This window comes from Rhea americana, unplaced genomic scaffold (genome assembly GCF_003343005.1).
Source record: "Rhea americana isolate MKP2758 unplaced genomic scaffold, rheAme1 scaffold_0, whole genome shotgun sequence".
Taxonomy (NCBI): Eukaryota; Metazoa; Chordata; class Aves; order Rheiformes; family Rheidae; genus Rhea; species Rhea americana.
The window spans coordinates 16,927,861-16,947,621 of NW_028185037.1; the positions used below are offsets into that span (position 1 = coordinate 16,927,861).

At 40.4% G+C, this 19,761-nt stretch overlaps 1 protein-coding gene across 1 annotated transcript in view; it reads left to right on the plus strand.

Annotated features, from left to right (window-relative positions):
• Positions 1-19,761, plus strand: part of TG (thyroglobulin) — a 169,069-nt gene that overhangs the window by 87,279 nt on the left and 62,029 nt on the right. Inside the window, exons 39-41 of the mRNA XM_085319766.1 lie at positions 3,493-3,586; positions 8,223-8,382; positions 14,891-15,090. Coding sequence (XP_085175892.1) covers positions 3,493-3,586; positions 8,223-8,382; positions 14,891-15,090 — 454 coding nt within the window. The remainder of the gene's footprint in view (positions 1-3,492; positions 3,587-8,222; positions 8,383-14,890; positions 15,091-19,761) is intronic.

Sequence of the window (19,761 nt, forward strand, 5' to 3'; positions counted from 1 at the left end):
GCATACTCGCCACGTACCCTGTATTGTCAATCCATTTTAATTCTAAATATTTGTACAGGTACTTATAATATTTATACAAATACATTTTTCCTCTGCTGAGGCATAAATTAATGGAATATTGAATCAAACAGAGATGTTTTAATTCTGATATAACCAGAAACTATGGACATTCTACAGAAATCTTCTGCCTTTTATGATCGAGGAGGTCAGGCTGAAGGACCCAAATAGTCTTTTCTGTCCAGAAACTCTTAAAAAGCAAGTATTTATTAAATGACATGGAGAAAAATGCAAAATTTCCAAACATTCTTGGTAGCGCATAAGAAGAAACAAGTGCTGGGGACCGTATTACCAAATTGGCTAAATTCCTCCTAAATCCTTGTATCTAATGTTTCCTGTTGGCCAGCTTTGGCTCTTCAGAGGTGTATGGACAGCACTGTGTTTGGTGAGGTTAGGTTGGATGCWCTCTGTGACCGTTGACCCGTTTGCTGTGCTTCATTTAGGCTTGTGATACCAGTCTAATTTCTAGTTGAAATGGAGAACCAAAATGGCTAGTTATGAATGTATGTTTCTTAATTAAARAAAAGAAGATTCTGGTGAGACTACTTAGAATATTTCTGCCGTGGAACATGTCAGGATTGGGGGGAGGGGGGGTTATTTTATCTATTTATTTATTTATTTTTAATTACTAAAAAGAAGTGCAACAACATAAGAATCAAGATGTAAAAATAGAATGTTTTTTCTAGGGTCTTCCTCACGGTGCGCCCCTACTCCATATCTCTCTCACACGCACAAAAACCAGTCTGAGTGAGCCATGCTGCACACACACACAGGAAGTTGCTATGAGAGAGATCATATTTCTATCTGATCACATTTCTATAAGTAAAAAACAGATCATTTTCTAACAGTTATGAAGAATGGCAAGGGAAAAAAATGTGATAGAAACAGGAGACTGAAGATGAAGAACGGTGAAAATGAGAGAACCAGGTGGAAGGACTCACTGAAACTTCTTCAGGGGGCTCTCTAAAAATTAGGGCATAGAGTTGAGGTTTAGTGACTCAAGTGCTTCCAAGGCAGTTTATACTGACCTGAAATCTACTGAGATCCTGTGCACTCCTCCCAGCCACAGCAGGCCATACAGTCCTCATGGACACAGTGCTGTCTGCACAGTCGTGAAGAGCCAGGCATGGCTAGCTGATCTGACCAAAAGGTGACCTGCTTGAGGATGTACTAGATTTTTTTAAGGAGAGGTGGGAGGCTAGCACCCTGCAGCTTTGACTTGGATCACCACCATCTTCTATGGAAGCACACCCTGAGGGTGAAACTCCACTATTTGGGATTTCTCACCACGAATTTCTAGCAAAGCCTTGAAGAACTGAGTTAAAAGAGATATGCCGTTGTCCTGGGGACTTAAAAGAACATTAGCCCTTTGGTGGCCTTGTGCTCTAGGTTGATCCTGAGTCATGGGCGTGTTAACTGCATAACCACATTAGCTGCACAGGCTGATGTATATTGGAGGCATCTGGTGAGACATGGCTGCTTGTTTCCTCAAGTGCACAGTGGTGTAAGGTTAACCCACTACTACCATCAGTTCTTTGTGTATGCAGCCACAGCGTGTTGGTTGGTAGCCCTTTCGTAAAACCTAACTGCGTCCAAGGACTCTCTTTGAAAACCTTGCCTGCTATTGCAATGAAGAGCCTGGCTGAGATTTTCAAAGCAATTTAGGGATCTTAGTTACTCTGTTCATATCTGTGAACTTCCAGTGATCCCTTATGCCAATGAAAAACTTGGCCTTTATCTTTTATTACTCATTTGGGGTAAAAAAGCGCTCTTCAAGCTTAGCCTTAGAGGTACACTTGGAAAATCAGAGGCTTCTCAATCTCCATATGTAAAACGGGTGTTGATGACTATCTCTTTGAGGACTGTGTATCTGTGTTGCACAATATTTGTATATAACAAAGTTCACATTGCCACAGTGCCATTACTCACAGAAGAAATATGTATCAACCCAGAGCTGCACCAGGATGTGGATAAAGACTTCCAAAAAAAAATCTCTTGCTCTTATAAGAGCTGTGGGCTTGCCTCAGTAGGTGGCAGCCTTTCCCCAAAGTCAGTTGTGATGTTAGTAGACCTTGCAAGCTGGAGGTGCTGGGATCCTTGAAGAGTTACTTAAAAAAAAAAAAAAAAAAAAAGTTTTTTTTTTTAAAAAAAAAAAAAAAAAGCATGATCATTACAGAGACCTCATGGAATGACATATGATTGATATCTTTATGCCTGTTGTCCTGGCCAGATTCCTACCTGGGAATTTCTGCTTTGTCTGGCTAAAATGACAAGCCATTTCAGTTGGGGATGATGCGCTTCTCCACTTCTGTGTGAAAGCTCTTGGGTGATATTATCATTGATGAGAATCCCTTACAGAAATATTCTATAGAATTGAACTAAAGATTGTTCTTTTCCTCCTTCCCCAAGAAGTTTTCTAAGTCATTCTTTACATTTTCAATATAAAATCTTATGAAGCGATTAAAAGCAATAATTTAGAAATAATTATGTAAGTTATTTCCTGTCCATTCCATAGAATCTTGTAAAATCCTTCTGAAAAATTTGCGATATTTTCCATAGGTCACTGTGCAATATAAATATGTCTGTGAAATAGATGGAACTTGCCTCAGAATAGCTTACATTTGAACAGCAAAAGTCATCTACTTAGTTCTCTGAAGAGAGCTTGAGCATATAAATCTCATACATATGATGGGCTGGAAAAGATCTATATGTGACTGGCTGAATTCCTGTTGAAAGGTTACTTTAACAGTGCTGGATATTGTTAATGATCTGCTATGACACTTAGAGCAAACAGATATATTTTTAAACTCATTATAATTTAAATCTTGCTATATTTTTAGATATGTAAGTCACTATTCATTAGAAATTAAAATAAATAGTATTTCAGTGAAAAAGCAGAGTGCACAGGTGTGCTGGTGCTTGAGTTCCCCCATGCTGCTCCCCTTACCTCAGCAGAGCTTCTCCCTCTGCAACTAATTTTGTGCTGCTTGTGTAAGGTGAGAGTTATCTGAAGGCTTATTTTCGAGTTCTAATCTTTTTTTTTGTATAAAACCCAGTCAGCAAAACATGTATCCAGGTTTCAAAGAGCATTGTTTGGAATAGGTACAAAAAACCCTGAAAGTCTGGTGGCATTGCTTACCATTTTAGGGTAATGTATCTTTTCAATTTTTTTTTTTTTTTTTAAGAGGTGCTGGTTATCTGGAAGACTGATTGTAGACAGGAAAATACATCGTGTTTTGTACATTTGTGGGTCTATATACAAGCGCACATATTTCTTACCTGCCACACTAAAATGTAGCTGAATATAATTCTGAATGCGATTGAGATATATAGATTTAAAGATTGTGTAAACTTTTTTAAAAAATGCATCAAATAGCAGCAGTGGAAAAGGAATACAAGACTTTTTGTTTTAATTATCTCAATCTGTATCTCTAGGGCAACTTGTTGGCAGCCGGGAGATGGAGAGGCCCCATCATACTCAGTCAGTGAAGACTGCTTGTATCTGAACGTATTTGTTCCTGTCACTACTGTAAGTATGAATCAAGTAGTACTTTTTGTGGCTAAGCATTGCCTTGTTTCAAAGTCTTTTTAATGGGCATGATTGTTTTTCATGTGGTGGGCACCAAGCACAACAAGGTTAAATCAGCCACTCCGTTGTTTTTACTAGTACAAAAYTGGTCTGTATAGGTCCTCACTGAGCTTTGTTTGGATAACTTGAGGGGCAGAAAATTAAAAGGACAGAAAGAAAACGTACACAAAGGGAAATGAAAATAAGCAAGATGGTGGTGGCAAAGGAGGAGAAATTAAGGACAGAAGTGAAATGAGCCTGTTTTTCCAGCAGACGATAATGAATGCAGCACAACTYATCACATTCACAGCTACCAGCAGTCATGCAGCAGACAGCTTTTTTTCCCCTCATTTTTACTACGCTCCTATTAATATCTGTGGGGGGTTCTGTTGAGGAATGAGAGTAGTAACCAGTGCTAAATCTGTGCCCAACCCACAGATCATAAAAATAGACCTTTCAGAAATGACTAGGCAAATGGTACCATCTGAGAAGTTGTTATTTGACTAGGTGACTCTGCCTGGGCAGTGGGAGTTGGGCTGGATGGTCTCTAAAGGTCTCTTCCAACCTCAACCATTCTGAAATTTGAAAACTCTCGAATTTCTCGTTATAAATAGATACAAAATAAAGCTTCAAGTTAGAACCAGACTGAGGTGATTGGCCAAACCTCTYGGGAGGCTGGGGGGAGACATAGAATAACGTATGAATCCCATTGAAGAATACACACAGAGCACAGGACTAGACATTTTCTTTACRTGTTAGTGATAATTTTTAGAAGATGATGATGTTTACAGAAAGAAACTTGTCTGTCACCGTGTATGTCCGAAAAGAGCTGGTCTGCCTGTTGAGCTGACAGTAGTGCACACAGTTCGATTTGGGCCCTTTTTAATCACTAGAAAGGCCAGCAGCCTATTTTCTCCCTGCAGTACCAGACTGTACCTTTAGTACAGTCATTGCTTATTGAAAGCATCAGRTCACTGTTCCAGGCAGTTTGCCATCTCCATTTAAGTGCTGCTTTCAAGATAGCAGGTGCTTATTTGAAAGTATTGTATTTTCTTCTGACAGACCAAATGGACTTGTCGTTTTCCCTTTCCAACACTGTGGACTTAATCCTCTGTCTTTTGTTCAGGTGTAATGTAGAAGTAGGTTTACTCAAGTCAGTGAGTTTAACATGCATGACACTAGCATAAGAAAGAACCCAAACTCCTGTTTTTGCAGAAGTAGCTGGGAACAGAGGGCACGGCGTTTTCCTTTTTGTGGTAAGCCCAATTTTTTAGTCGCGTACAAAGAGCTACAGTCATATATTTTCAGCCCATGGAAAGTTAAWTTAACAAGTAAATACCAGATATAAAATCTCCTGGAGAGCAGAGACTGCAGAGGCTCAGTCAGTAGCATTCTGAGTCTGAATGAAAACGCAATAGGGGAGCTGCTCTCTGCCACCGAAGGACTCGTTAATTGTCAAGCATCGAAGAGGCTGCATGACATCACCTCATTTTGATTCCTTAGCTACGTGTACCATGTAACTCTCCAAATAAAAGTGGTGCTTCTGAGATACTTTTTTCCACCTATAACCATCACCACTTGTCACACTAGTGAAGCAAAGCTGAGTTTCAGATTGATTTGCAAAAAGTTCAAATGCAAATTCAAGAATTGAAATTCTCCACTAAATATGAGTGGAAACTGTACCTTTCTTCCATCTCCTGCACATGTGTTATTCCCATCCTTATTGCATCATCTCTGTTCTACTTAATTCCTTGCAGAACAATATCGTAATGTTAAAAGTGCTGGAAATTGCCTGGCTTAGTAAGAGTTAAAACTTTCCAAATAACTTACTAAGTCTTTTAGAGAAAGATGGAGAAGGTGACTGTGAACTTTGTAAAGTCTTGTGAACTTCCAGCTGACTGACAGCTTCTCAATGGATGCCTGACTTCTCTCACCTTGAGGGTTAGCACRTGGGGCCAAGCCCCTGCAGTTGTTGGACTGCAGCGGAGCTGCCTGACCTTGCCCCAGCTGGAAGGCTTTGCAGGTATTTTACACTTCTAAGTGTGACTACGTTTTGTTTCTAAGGACAGAACAAAATGCTGCACTGGTCAATAGCCGTGTGGCAGCCATGGCTAGTTCTGACATTTGGATATGAGGAACTTGCTGACCCAGTTCCTCCCAGCTGTCGTGTCTGCAGCACTGGAGTCTTGCAGTGGTAATGCAGACATTTCTACATCTGAGGCTACAGCCAAGTTATAGTGGCTGTATAAAGTGGCTGTAAAAGGTCTGCCACTGACTTTAGCAGGCTTGAGTTAAAGTCTTACCTTCTGCCTTGGCAGCTCTTCTGTCTCGCAGATTTCTTTGCACTGATTTGTTGAGTTTGRTTGAGAACAGGACATGGGAGAAATACACTTTCCTCTGTAGAGTCAAAAATTATTTGATGTTGGGTATAAGTGATACGAGATATTGTGTGTGGTGTGGTTCAATTATAATTCTGCCACGCTGTCAAAATGGTTCTCAAGAAGTGGAAAGGTAATCAAACAGCTTTCATCTAAAATGCCCAAATACACAAGATGCGAGTTTGTAATCCCTCAAGATTAAAACCCCAGTTATACATAGGAGAGGGATATGCCATTTCTCAACGCAGACTAAATATGGAAACTGTACATCCAAACAGTGTCTCAAGTGCAATACTTTGCAATAGTAGGTGCAATCTGGTTTAAAATCTTTCCTCTGAATTGCTCCATATTTGTTGCAGCAGGCTTTGTTTTGCTCTGTTTAACTCTTTTCTCCTTCCTTAAGATTTTCATCACTGCAATGTGGGGTAAAGTTGCTTAGTGTAATGTAATATGCAGCTTAAAGTGCACTTGGAGGTCATGGTTACTCAGGCTGTGGAAATACAGGAAATCCCTGTTTGGCACCTCCAATTTAACCACGGCGAGCTGAGAGGACAGAGGCAGAGCAGGCTCAGCGTTGTTTTTAATACCGGTTTAGGTGACCTGTTTGTGTGTGATTGTGCATTAGAATGAATTTTCATGTGATAACCAGATTCTTTCACCTTTTCCTTTCTTCCCCGTCTGCTTCCCTGTGCCCATGCTGCTTGCTGAGCAGCACTGGGGACCAGGGCCGTGACCCTATGAATTAGGCAATTTCTCTTTAGTACTGGAAGTTCCTAGGAGAGCAACATGTTTAAGTACTTCTCATTTCTGAGGGTTTTCTTGGTAACATCGTGACTCTTAAGTGCTTATCGACACAGATAAGTGAGGGGAGGTAGGATATGCTTTCAGTGTACAAAATCTTGACAAATTAAGGGCATTTCAGGGCAATTTGCTTCCTATCCTGTACTTTTGCATGAGTCTGCAACCATCACTTCTGTGCTGCTTCTCCTATACAATTTGTCACATTTTTGCTGGAAACATCCTCTGCCAGCGYGGATGGGACTGCTGTGTGTAGCTAAGCTCTCTCCAGAAAATAGCAGCAATAGAGCCCAATGCACTCTAGCTGCAGGTGAGAACAGACCTCAGATGCWCTTTGATGCTGCTGGAGGGGCCACCAGCCCCTTTGAAAAACACCACCGGGTGCTGAAACAGGCGGCAGGACAGAAGAGTGTGTGAATGGCAAGCTGCTGAACAGAGATGAGAGGAGTCACCTTCAGGGTAGTCCCAGAGGAAGTAATATGGGATGAAAGTGGTGAATGAAAAATTGAGGTTACACTTTGAAAAATGCTTTCTAGTGCTGCAACAGGCTTTTCTGCTTTTTGTGGCAGGAAGGAAAGAAAAAGACCTCCATACGTTTCACGGACGTTTCTTCATAGTGTCATCTTGACAGATTTGTCAGCCACTGCTATTTGCTAAGGCCTCCTGGGCAGTTCTGCTTTTTGTGCTGGTCATGCAGCTGCAGTCCAGCCGCAGCTCTGCTGTGGGTGCAGACACAGTCCACTCACATGTGATGCTGCTTTTGGAAAAAAAAATCCTCCATTTTTGATGGAAAACTGATGGTTCTGCAAGGATCATGCACATGAATCCCACCCATGCAGAGACCTCTCTGTATCTCAGTAGAGGAAAAYGTCCAGGGAGAGAGGAGAAAGGGACAAGGAGGAGGTCCTGTTAAATTAAATTTTTGAAATGAGGCAGAGTGTTAGAGTGTTGAGAGTGGACTGAAGAGTAGAAAACAGCACTGTGCAGGTATCAAATTAGTCCTGCTCAGGATATGACAACCCAACAGGCCTCTTCCTTCTCCAGTTTCTCAATTTTTTTGAACCTGCCTCAGTGTTTCTGTAAAGTGCATATGTTACAGTAAACACAAGCCTATCCCATGTTCTGGGGCCAAATCAGTCTGCCTTGTGTTAACCTGGTAGAGTTGCTGACTGGTAAAACATRCTGGTGCCATCAAGTCTTCTCCATATTGGACATACTGTGCAAGATRCTGTTAGGTGGTGTATATATAGTTTGTTCTGGACAACTTAGTCCTAGAGTTTCTAACTGATAACCAGATCTGCTGTCATGGTCACCATTCTGTTAATTGGCTTAGATAATTTTGACAGGGAAGATGCTTTTGTTCTCATCGGTGACTTACAGGAGTTTCCTATAAAAATATCAATCTGTTTTTTTCACTGCAGAACAAAAACATGTCAGTGCTCCTGTTCTTTCACAATGGAGGGAGTGACAGTGCTGGGACGGGAAAGGCAGCCATAGATGGATCATACCTAGCTGCAATCAGTAACATCATTGTTGTGATAGCAAGCTACCGGGTCGGTGTTTTTGGCTTCCTTAGTACTGGTAAGTCACCAATTTCCAGAGCAAACACAACTGTGGGCTAAGTTGCGTTTTGTAATGCTTCTATTTTCCAAATATGTTAGTTTTGACTCTTTAGAAACATATGTCTTTCAGTGATTGATTTGGGGAATTAAAAAAAAAAAAAAAAAAAAAAAAATGAATAAAAAAAATGGAGAAAAAAAAAAAAAAAAAAAAAAAGGAGGAGGGAGGAAAACATGGTCAGGGTATAGTAGGAACTCGACTTGAAGGATGATTACAGGCTAGTGGTAATAAGCTCATTAAAAGTATGGGAAGTATAGCCCAATGATACCTTGCTGGTTCCTCAGTGATTCAGCCTGACGTGTCCCCTGAAGGATGTGCCATATTTAATTTACATTCTTTTTTAGCTCCTTTTACTGTCCTGGAAATGTGATAGCACAATCACGTCATTTGTTCCATATGTGCATCCCTTCCCTGTATTCTAGTATAAAGGTTACTTTTGTTCTCCTACTGCCTGCTAATACCTGTTACTATTAAAATGATATGAATTCCTTCAAAGAGGATTTTATGTTGCACAAAAGGAGCACGTATACATGCAAATGAACATTTACATCTCCTTACTACCTCCTTTTGGTGGCAGTATGTGGTCTTTGGCGTTTTGAGCTTTTTTTTTTTTTTCTTTTCATTTTGGCTTTTATGAGATTTGCCTGTTCAAACATGTAAGGAACGTATTTCTTCCCACTATTTTTCAATTCTGTGTGGGAGAAGGAAGCTAAGGCAGAGGACCATGGGGAGAAAATGCAACAACCAGAAGTTCCATTCTGGCTCCTGTGTTTGTCATCCTTGGTCTCGCTGCTGGACCTTCTAGTACCATTTCTTTGTGACTTGTAGAGTTCTTTTATAGAACGTTATTCGCCACCATCAAGTCTCTTCACCAGAAAGAGTTCTGGGCAGGAGGTTATATTTTTCATGCTTGCAAGTACCAAAGCAACATACGTTGTCATGTCAATTTGCGTTATTAGKGACCCTGGCTGAGCTTTGCCTCGTCCGACATCATAGCTGCAGCTGTTTTGCCATCATTTCTTTTCTCTGTTCTCCAGATTTGTGGGAAGCTCRTTCCCAGCAAAGTCTGTTTCTTATTCAGTAACTAGAGAACCAGTGGTTCACACTCCTTATTTGTTTAGATATGAAGTTGGTAAAAGAGGTATCTGGGGAAAGAATCACTGTTTTTGTCTTTCTGCAAACCGGATGCTTATGAAAGTGATACTGTGGCTTCATTTTGGCTAGAGCCAAATGTGGTGTGGATACATGCATGCTTTTCAAGCTTCCATTACGCAGCACTGCCCACGCATTACCCACTAACCTTCTTCAACCTATGAATCTCACCTGGGTTTCTTCCTAAATGGAAACTGCTGGCTGGGCTGAATCTTATATGGCATTATTTTAGTGTGATTAGACATAATTTACGGATCAGAATGAACTTTCAAACCTCATTTTTGTGGAAACTCATGTCCTGAAAATCAACACATGAGGATTCACTATACATAGTTGCAAATCTCCAGACGGAGATGGTTAGTTACCACGGCTTTGAGCAGTGTATTGGGAASGGAGAATTCAGGGACCACCTTCTTCTTTGCACTGTTGAGCTGAGGCCAGGGACAACTGTGGTCTTTTCTGGCCTCTTCTCCAGTATTTTCTGTATGCATTTGGGGAAGTCCTGCTGCTCCAAAGGGAATTGGAAGAAGCAGAAAAATTCTTTGCAAAAGACTTTGGAGCAGCATAAAACATCACATCAACAGGAAGACCTAGAAAGTCTTTTCAGTGCCACGCTCCTGCCCCTAACCACAAAACTTACTTATACTCAAGGGATGTTTTCTTTCTTGCTGAAAAATTTGGTTCTTTGGAAATTGATGGGAATTTTGCCCTCAGTTTCAAAGGGAACAGTATTTCATCCTTAGGATCGTGGGTGTGTTAGGACATGGAACATTTAAGGCCTTGTAGCTGCAAAGAAAGATTATAATCCTGTGCGCAATATCAGTTTCATTGCCCACCAAAGCAAAGTGTTGAATCCTTTGACACTGACTTGTCATAAATTGATAAAGGGTAAAGTGGATAATTTTGTGGAGGAATGGTAGTGAAAACAACTTTTTTTTCCTTGCAGTTGTTTTGATATCTCATGTTGAAAGGCCTTTTGCAGGGAGTTAAAACTCATTCTGCTAATTTAATTTACTGTCATCCATTAAAGTTGCAAAATGGAACACTTTCTGGCACCCATAAAAAGTTAAGAGGAGTTGCCAGTTATTTGGATGGCAAGAGTGTAGAGAAGACAGTCACATTGTTAGGCCTGATCCCTCCAAGAGAATACATGAAGTCATATGGAACAGAATGGTTTACATGCTTAAATTCAGCACTTTTCTGCTTCTTCAGTTTAATAATAAAGGAAATGTGTGTGCTTGACATTGTTTACTTCATCCTGAAGTACTTCAGTATTTCAGCAATTTATTTTCATTCTCCTCTGGTCCCCAGGAATGCRATATTTTTCTATGAAAAGTCTGCTTATGACATTTATATCCAGGGCTATCACCCAAGTAGTACAAAAGATTTCTGGCAGACATGCGTCTTCTGGTCTAACTACTGTGAATGTCAGTGCATGCATCTTTTCTCTAACTTGGTACATTGTCCTGGCTGTACTTTTTGCCAGGACAAAAAGGAGCTGGTTATATTTCCCTCTTCTGTCTTGTTGTTCAGCATATTGTTAGCAAGTCACATCCTGTGGTTAAAGCATTTACATGGATTTCACTTACTCCAGGAAAGTCCCATGAGGCTTGCAGCAAGTTCTTAAAATGAATTTTCCTTTTCAACAATGCGGGGAGGATTGATTGCTGGATTGAGAGCTCTGAGAACTGGTCGCAGTGTGCAGAGCAAGCTCAATAAAAACAAAGGCTGGGAAAGTTTTTGTTCCATTGCTTCACTTGATCARCTAAAACTATAGCTATCAGCAGTGGGTTGAAGTTTCCAGACCCATTTGATTCTTGGCTGTCCTGCTAGAAGGACAGTTGTAGTGGTGGTTATTGTGATGTGAATATCTCTAAGATCTGTGTGAGACTATCAATAATCTGGTCTCATCTGTACTCTGTTCTGCTTCTTAGATCAGTCGCTGTGATACCTTCATTAGTAGTTCATTCCTGTTGGTATGTGGATGACTACAGGATGCATGTTTGCTATTGCTCTTTGCCTGGGGTGAAGCTATCAGTCCACAAAGTGGCAGCTTTTTTATTTTACTATTTGCTACTTTATCAAGTTTCTGAGCCTCCTCTTACTTTAAAAGCTTACTATTTGGTCTTGGCAATGGAAGAAACAAATAGTTTCAGCTATGTTTSTATTCCTGGCTTTTCTGCCTTGTTTTGGAAATGTTCTAGTTTTGAATGTGGAGAATTTTAAATTATAAAAAATGAATGGYTCACTGTGAATTAAAAAGAGTGCAAATAAGCACTTTCTCTTCCTTTCTTAGAAGCTGCATTGAAATTACTTATTTTTGCTTTTGTTGATACAAATTCAAGCTTTTCTAGGGGGGTTTCATCATTAAATGCTCTTGACATTAGTTTCCTATCATTTGAAATACCACCTTGCTGCTGGCTAGTGTTGAAAAGAAAATAGTCTTTTAAGTGGTGATATCTGAACATGGGGAATGCACAATTAAACATTTTTCACTTTTCATGGGAAAAAAATGAGTACAATGTCATATAATTCAAATCTAGTTATCAATTAGACCGAGATCAATTTCAAAGGATATATATGAGAGATTATATGTTATAATATATGTAAATGTGTGGGAAGAAATCCAAGGTGATGTGACTTATATATGATTAGTGGGACAGGTTAGGTGTAGCGGAGATGTAAGAAGAAGAAAGATACAAGCAGGTGTACTCCAGAGAAATATTTGAATGAATTTGGTGAGCACAGTATTTTTAAAAATAAATAAAAGAATCTCTTGACCACAATTTATGGATATGTGAACCTGGATTCATATCTCCTACCAGGTGTGCAAATGAAGCTTTGAAGTTATTTTCTGTAGTCAGTGCAGACTATGGTCCCTCCAGAGGTGTGATTCAGTCCACCCTCATGGACTGAGYTGGCAACTAGGGTCTTAATTGTASGTACCTCAACAGATGTCTACAGGCAAATGAATTTGGCCTTTGTTGAAATGCTCCTTTTTTATTTTAAAAAAAGGTTGATTGGAAAAGAATTACATTATAAACCACCACTGTTATCATCTGAATCAGTACACATCTTATTACTGTAAACTGCTAGAGGTCTCAGAGCTCTGCCTAAATTAACCAAGTCAGAAAAATCCTATATGCAAAAGGGAAACAGAATGCTTGTCACTTTGCTTCTGCAAAAAGAGGCACACTGATGCTTTTAGCACCAGACAAAAATTTCTTTTCCTTTTTTTTTCTCTGTAAAATTGTTGCAGTTGGAAGGACAATAATTTTATTATTTTTTATRAACTGTCATCTCTTATATTTTTAACTTTATCCGATCTTGTAATGAAATACACTGTTAGTATATCATGGAGCTTGGAAGAAAAGTTCCTGCAAAATGGTAGCTGTTAAACTGCTATATCTCACTATCTTTAACAGAATCACAGAATAGTTGGGCTTGGGAGAGACCTCTGGGGATCATCTGGTCCAACCCTCCCTACTCAGACAAGGTCAACTAGAGGAGGTTGCCCAGGATTGYGTCCAGTCAGATTTTGAATATCTCCAAGAACAGACTTCACAGCCTCTCTATGCAACCTRTTCCAGTGTTCAACCACACTCACAGTGACRAAGTGTTTTATTGTGTTGAAGTGGAATTTCTTGTGTTTCCATTTGTGCCCAGTGCCTCTTGTCCTGTCAGTGGGTACCACAGAGAAGAATTGGGCCCCATCCTTTTTACACCCTCCCATCAGATATTTATAAACATTGATAAGATTCTCCCAGAGCTGCCTTTTGTCTGGGCTGAACAGTCTCAGCTCTCTCAGCCTCTCCTCATGTCTCCTCATGATGCTCTAACCCCTTAATTGTTTTCGTGGCCCTTTGCTGGATTCAATCCAGCAGGTCSATGCCTCTCTTTTACTGAGGAATCCAGAACTGGACAACCCTCCAGATGCAGCCTCACCAGTGCTGAGTAGAAGAGAAGAATCATCTCCCTTGAGCTGTTGCTAGTGCTTTTCCTAAAGCAGCTCAAGATACAGATACATACTGTCATGGAGAAGGTGAAATCTTAGACCTATTCAAGTGAAGTGTAAAACTCCCATTTTTGGTCGATTTGGGATGTTCCTGTCTTGACGTTGCCTGTGGCCTGGTAGTGTGTGGAGAAATGAAAGGGAGAAGATTCAATGCCTGCTCCCAGACCAAAGCCATAAAATCCTCTCTTGCTTAGTGTTAATGCATTGGAGGCAAAGGATAGGAGATACATTGTTGGATGGGACAGGTTCACCACTGTGAACCTCACTGGCCAGAGGCCACAATCAAATAGTGTCAGGGTAAACTATACCCTTGAGAGCAAGGCATTCAATAAATCTCATTAAGTATAGAGGATCCGATGTGGTTTTGGACTTAGTCCAAGTCCACACAGTATGAATGGAAAAAGTATGCGTAATTTGGAGGGAAGTGCTCAACAGAAAGACTTAGGAAAAAAAAAAAAAAAAGGAGTTTATCATAATTCCCACATTGCATCTTTTTGTTTCAAAACTGGGATAGGTTTTGAATGAGTACTGTGGACTTTTCAGTCTTTGCCAATAAATTGTAGGTTCAGACTTCAGGAATGTGAGTCTGTTTAACTGGACTTTTAGCCAGACTCTTACTGGGATATTGGCTGGTAAAAGATGTATTACCTTCTGGAAAAAATGAGAGAAAGGGATGATCAGATGTTTTTGAAAGCATTAGGAATTAAACAGATTAATTTTTAATTGCCTCTAGCTGCATTCTAGCCCATGTATAGGCGTAGGTTGTTTGTGTGTGTACTGTGAGAMGGAGACTGTGGAGTCCTTCACTCCAGCTTGCATGAGGCCTATAATTAATAACAACTAAATCTCATGGTTGTTTGGGTATTGAAGTCTGGCACAATGTCCACTTATTTCAGAGTCTCAGTGAATAAGTATTTGTGGTCACTGCCCCTTTCTTGATGACTTTGGCACACAAATTCAGATTCCATGTTTGCTGTTCTAACATCTGTGTCCCTTGCTTTCACCAGAAGAAAAAAAGTGGTAGTGGGCGTTAATGGTACATGAGCTCTACCCTAATCAAAGAAGGCACAGAGTATTGAATATTAGCTCTTTTAAATGCTAGGTATTGTGAAAACTGAAATAGAGTCCATCTGTAAAGCGATGACCCTGGAAGAGGTTATTTTAGATTTTTAAACATTGGTACTTCTTTTTATCAAGGTTCAGCTGCTAAAAATATAACAATTAAAGAAAACTTAAACTGTTTATAAGTTTATTTCATTCAAGATTCATTTCTATTTATTTATTTTTAATTTCCCACCACAGGCTCTCCTGAGGCGAGGGGAAATGCAGGCCTTTTGGATCAGTTGGCAGCTCTGAAATGGGTGCAGCAGAACATCGCTAGTTTTGGAGGAGATCCTAGCCAGGTTTCTTTAGGAGCTGACCGCAACGGGGCAGACATTACAAGCATTCACCTGCTCACGGAGACGGCAGATATGGATCTCTTCAAGAGGATATTATTGATGGTAGGTGCCATTCCTTTCATTTTGTTTGTCAATAGAAGATATTAATGAAAGGATGTTGTTACAGAATTAAGGGAAATTGTARTGTGTGGGTGCTGGTTTTACTTCCTCCATCTCTTGATAGCACTAATGTGATTGTTTTAGCTGAAGCTATTTTCATCTCACCTGGGACTGTTTCCTCCAGGAGCTAGGTGTACATCACAAGGATGTACAAAAGATCCACTTCAGTCACTGATTTAGTCATATTAAGAATCTGGTTTTCGTCACTGAGGTTTTTCATGTATTATATAAATAACCTTGTTTCATAACGTATAGGTACAACAGGTTAGTTTCCATTCCAGAAATACAACTGTTGATCAGCAGTTTTTAGACTCTAGAACTGATGAGCCAAACATCCGCCTGTTTAAAGTATCCAATCTTTTTATCTGATCTTGTGACAGATGCTAACTTCCATTTAAAATGAAARGCAAATTTCAGAGAGTCAAAAGTTTATTTACCAAGGGCGACTTTGCTGTCAGCTTTGACCTTTTCACAATTGCCCTAAATTATCCTTATTCTTACAGTCTTTCTCATGAATCATTGAATCTGAGGACTTTTAGGTTAGCCCTGAGACCCTCAGTACTGCTGCCGAACTCTTACAGCTTCAGATGAGTGTAGTGTGCTCTAAAGTGAGGCTGAARCTTCAGTGGAGGTTTATGTATCCAGTGGAAATTGTACTTGGGAAGAATGATCTCTCTGCTAGCACTGTTTACTTGGTAATGTGAGCAAAGGAAAGAAACTCTTAGGCCAGGAAACCCAGGGCCCACTTAAATAAAACCTTGCCTTGAAAATAATGGTATGTCTATTGACTGTCTGACTTCTCTTCAATGGTCCTTGCTCCAGGAAATATAACTTGCCTTCTCCATCTCTTAATAAAGTTACTTTAATTGCATCACTCCTAGTGGAGAAGGCAAGGGAATTTGTTGAAATTTACTGCTAAAAAGTTGTTGGTTTTCATATTCTAAGGGTCTCATTCTCGGTCAACTCATCCCTTAACTTCAGAGTTTTACCCAGCTCTTGTGATCGAGTTAATATGCTTGTGTACCAGCAAATTACTGTTTTTCTCTCTGAGTACAGTTCTATCTTTTTATTGTACTTTTAATCTGAAGTCAAAAACCCTTTCACTGAAATGGTTTAGACTGTGCCCGTGTAAAAGTTGTAACAGGATATAGTGCTATTTAGCAGTTGAGCAGTTGCTGAAAGGGAGATGCAAGGACCTATTTATCCATCGTTGTTGCTTGACTGTAGTTCCACGTTACATCTTTCGTTCCTTTAAAATAAGATTTGTACTCTTCTGCTCTCCAAAAGCAGGATATAGAATCATGGAAAATGGTGACAAGTGCAATGAGCAGGCAGAGGCCTCAATTTTTCTCACTAATTTGATGTTTGTAACAATAATTTTCTTCCTGAAACTGTGCAGAGTGTACTGTCTTAGCAAAAGCAGAATCTCCATTTGTTTCAAAGTAATGTTAAAAATTTATGCTTACAGTGTCATGCTGGATTCTGGTTCTCTTGTGACATAAACTGGAAGAATAAAAAGTAATCAGTAATAGCAGTGGCTCAAAATGAACCCAGTCTCTTTTTGTTTGGAGTTTTTTTTTTGATTTTTTTTTTTAATTTAATTTAATTTTATTTTATTTTATTTGTGTAGGGATGCAGTATGAAACTCAGACTTTTCAGGTAGACCTCCTGTAAACTACCATTGCTTATTTTCATTCCAAGATACCAATTATCATATTACTCCCAATTTTACTGTAAAAAAATGAATTGCATCAGACAAAGAATCCTGAAACTGAGAATATATAAAGGATACAGATTTCCCAAATGAAAATCCAGTGAAATAATACAGCTTTTCTGCAATGATTGGTTTTGTGCTCCTTGCTTGGGCCTTTGCCTCGCACTGGAAGAAAATGGTATTGCCTCTTACCATGCAGAGTTGGGTGATTTATGAAGCATGCTTATAAGGAGCGGTACACCTAAACTAGCAAAATGCCTTTGAGTTCCTGTATCTAGTCTGTAGCAAATTTTGTTTTGAACTGATTTGAAAACAGACTCTACTACATCAAAGCAAAACTATGTTGGGGAACATTTTTATAACTTATTTTGTATTTCCCTAGTGTGACAAAAAAATGAATTCAGTTCAAAGAATGTAATCCTGGTTTAAACTCAATTAACAGCATCAGCGCAGCAATTGACTTCATCCTTTGATTGATTTGTATACTGATGCAACTTTGATATAGACGAAGACTGTTGACTTACTATTGTGGAAGCATCCATCATTTTTCAAAACGGGATGCAGGCACCTGACTCACTCAGGCTCCAGGTACTATTTTGTGAAGTGCTTAATTAATAGTTGTTAGCCTTCTTTGAACTCTCTGTCTGGTTTTGGAACTGATGGATGATTTTGGTTAGATATTAGAAAAAAAAGGCTTTCCAGTGGCAAAGGTAATGATGGAATAGGTTGCCTCTGTTCCAAGAGGCTGAGGAAGGATGTGCATTAGGTACTAGGCTTCCCTGTTGTTACTGGGAATAGAGCTCCCAGGCTTTCCCCACCGATGCTGAAGACACAGTAAGTCCCTGCTGACCACCAAGGCAGGTCAAGCACATATGCTGAAAACAGCAGGGTTATTCTCCCACTAAAACTTCAGCAATCAGGTGCAGGGCTGCTTAATAAGGACCGCAAATCTTCCCAATGATATGATGAGCTAAGCTCTCTATTCTCTTTCTCTCTCCCTTTCCCCTACTCTTTCTTCTCTTTTACCTGCCTCATCCCTTCCTAAACAAGCAAACCATTTCTAACTACATTTTCTGGGTGCAGGTTTAGTTCAGTTGGTTAGAGTGTGGTGCTGCTAATGCTGAGGTTGTGGGTTCAATCCCCGTATGGGCTATGCTGAGGGTTGGACTAGATGATCTGCAGAGCTCCCTAACAACCTTACCATTATATGATTCTCCTTTGGTTCCAGTTTTGCTACATCCCTGCCCGATTTTGTTATTATTTCCTAGGTAATATCAGACTTGTATAGAATTACTTAGGTGTTGTTGGCCTTGCAAGACTGTACTTCTCCAAAGGTCCCCCCAGTATACTCTTTCAAGTATCTGTGAAGTCTGGCTGTTTCTTACATAACTTCCCCTTAACCATCTGTAAAATCCAGCCATCCCAGCTTTATCCATAACTTTTTTCACCTTTACACATTGTTATCTTACCTCCAGCAGTTTCATGTGCCATGTGCTGTCTTTCACATGTCTTATCTTAATCTCAGGCCAGGACCTAGTCAGCAGCCCAGTCATCTGCCTGCAGCCCTAACATCATCATTGGCAGTTTTTGGAAAAAGCTAAAGGTACATCAGGAGTGCTTTAGGTGACATTAATTGTCCCTAGAGCAAGGGGATAGAGAAGAAAACTCCACAGGATCCCTTTCATTCCTGTTTTTATTTATTCCATAGTGCACAGGTGATTTAGCTGCCCAGATGTTTCCTCTAGCTAAGGTCCATCCCTCCTATCGCCTTTCAAGGGTACCTCAAACCATAGCAAAAAGAAGGAGCTAACCCGTGTGAACTGTTCTAGCAGCCCACAGCTCGCTCTGTGCCAGCCTTTTCACCAATACCTCTCCTTCATGATGTGGTTGTGTAAATATTCGCCATGCAATCAAAATATAGGTTATATATGTAAAAAGCGCTGTATGTTTCAATTGTGACATGAGCAAATATATCCTAAAGTATGTAATTAATACAAATAACATATGTTTTATTGTGTTACTAGCACAATACATAATAGTTTTATGTAGAGATGCTGCGAGGAAGGCTAAGGCCCAGGTGGAATTGAGTCTGGCAAGGGATGTCAAGGACAACAGGAAGGGCTTCTTCAAATACATCAGCAGCAAGAGGAGGACTAGGGAAAATGTGGGCCTGCTACTGAATGGGGYGGGGGCCCTAGGGATGAAGGATACAGAGAAGGCAGAATTACTGAATGCCTTCTGTGCTTCAGTCTTCACTGCTGAGGGCAGCCCCCAGGAGTCCTGCAGCCTGGATGTGAGGGAGAAAGTCCAGAGAAGGGAAGACTTTCCTTTGGTTGAGGAGGATAGTATCAGAGACCTTCTGGGCAGGCTAGACATCCACAAATCCATGGACTCGGATGGGATGCACCCACGGGTACTGAGGGASCGGGCRGATGTCATTGTCAAGCAGCTCTCCATGATCTTTGAGAGGTCCTGGAGGACTGGAGAGGTGCCTGMGGACTGGAAGAAAGCCAGTGTCACTCCAGTCTTCAAGAAGGGCAAGAAGGAGGACCCAGGCGACTCTACGCCAGTTAGCCTCACCTCCATCCCTGCACAGGGAGTGGAACAGCTCATTCTGGATGTCATCTCCAGACATATGGAGGAAAAGAAGGTGATCAGGAGTAGCCAKCATGGATTCACCAAGGGGAAATCCCACTTAACCAATCTGACAGCCTTCTAGGATGGACTGACTGGCTGGGTAGATGAGGGCAGAGCAGTGGACGTTGTGTACCTTGACTTCAKCAAGGTTTTTGACACTATCTCCCATAACATCCTCCTAGAGAAGCTCTGGAGGTGTGAGTTAGACGAGTGGACAGTGAGGTGGGTTGAGAACTGGCTTGAAAGGCAGAGCTCAGAGGGTC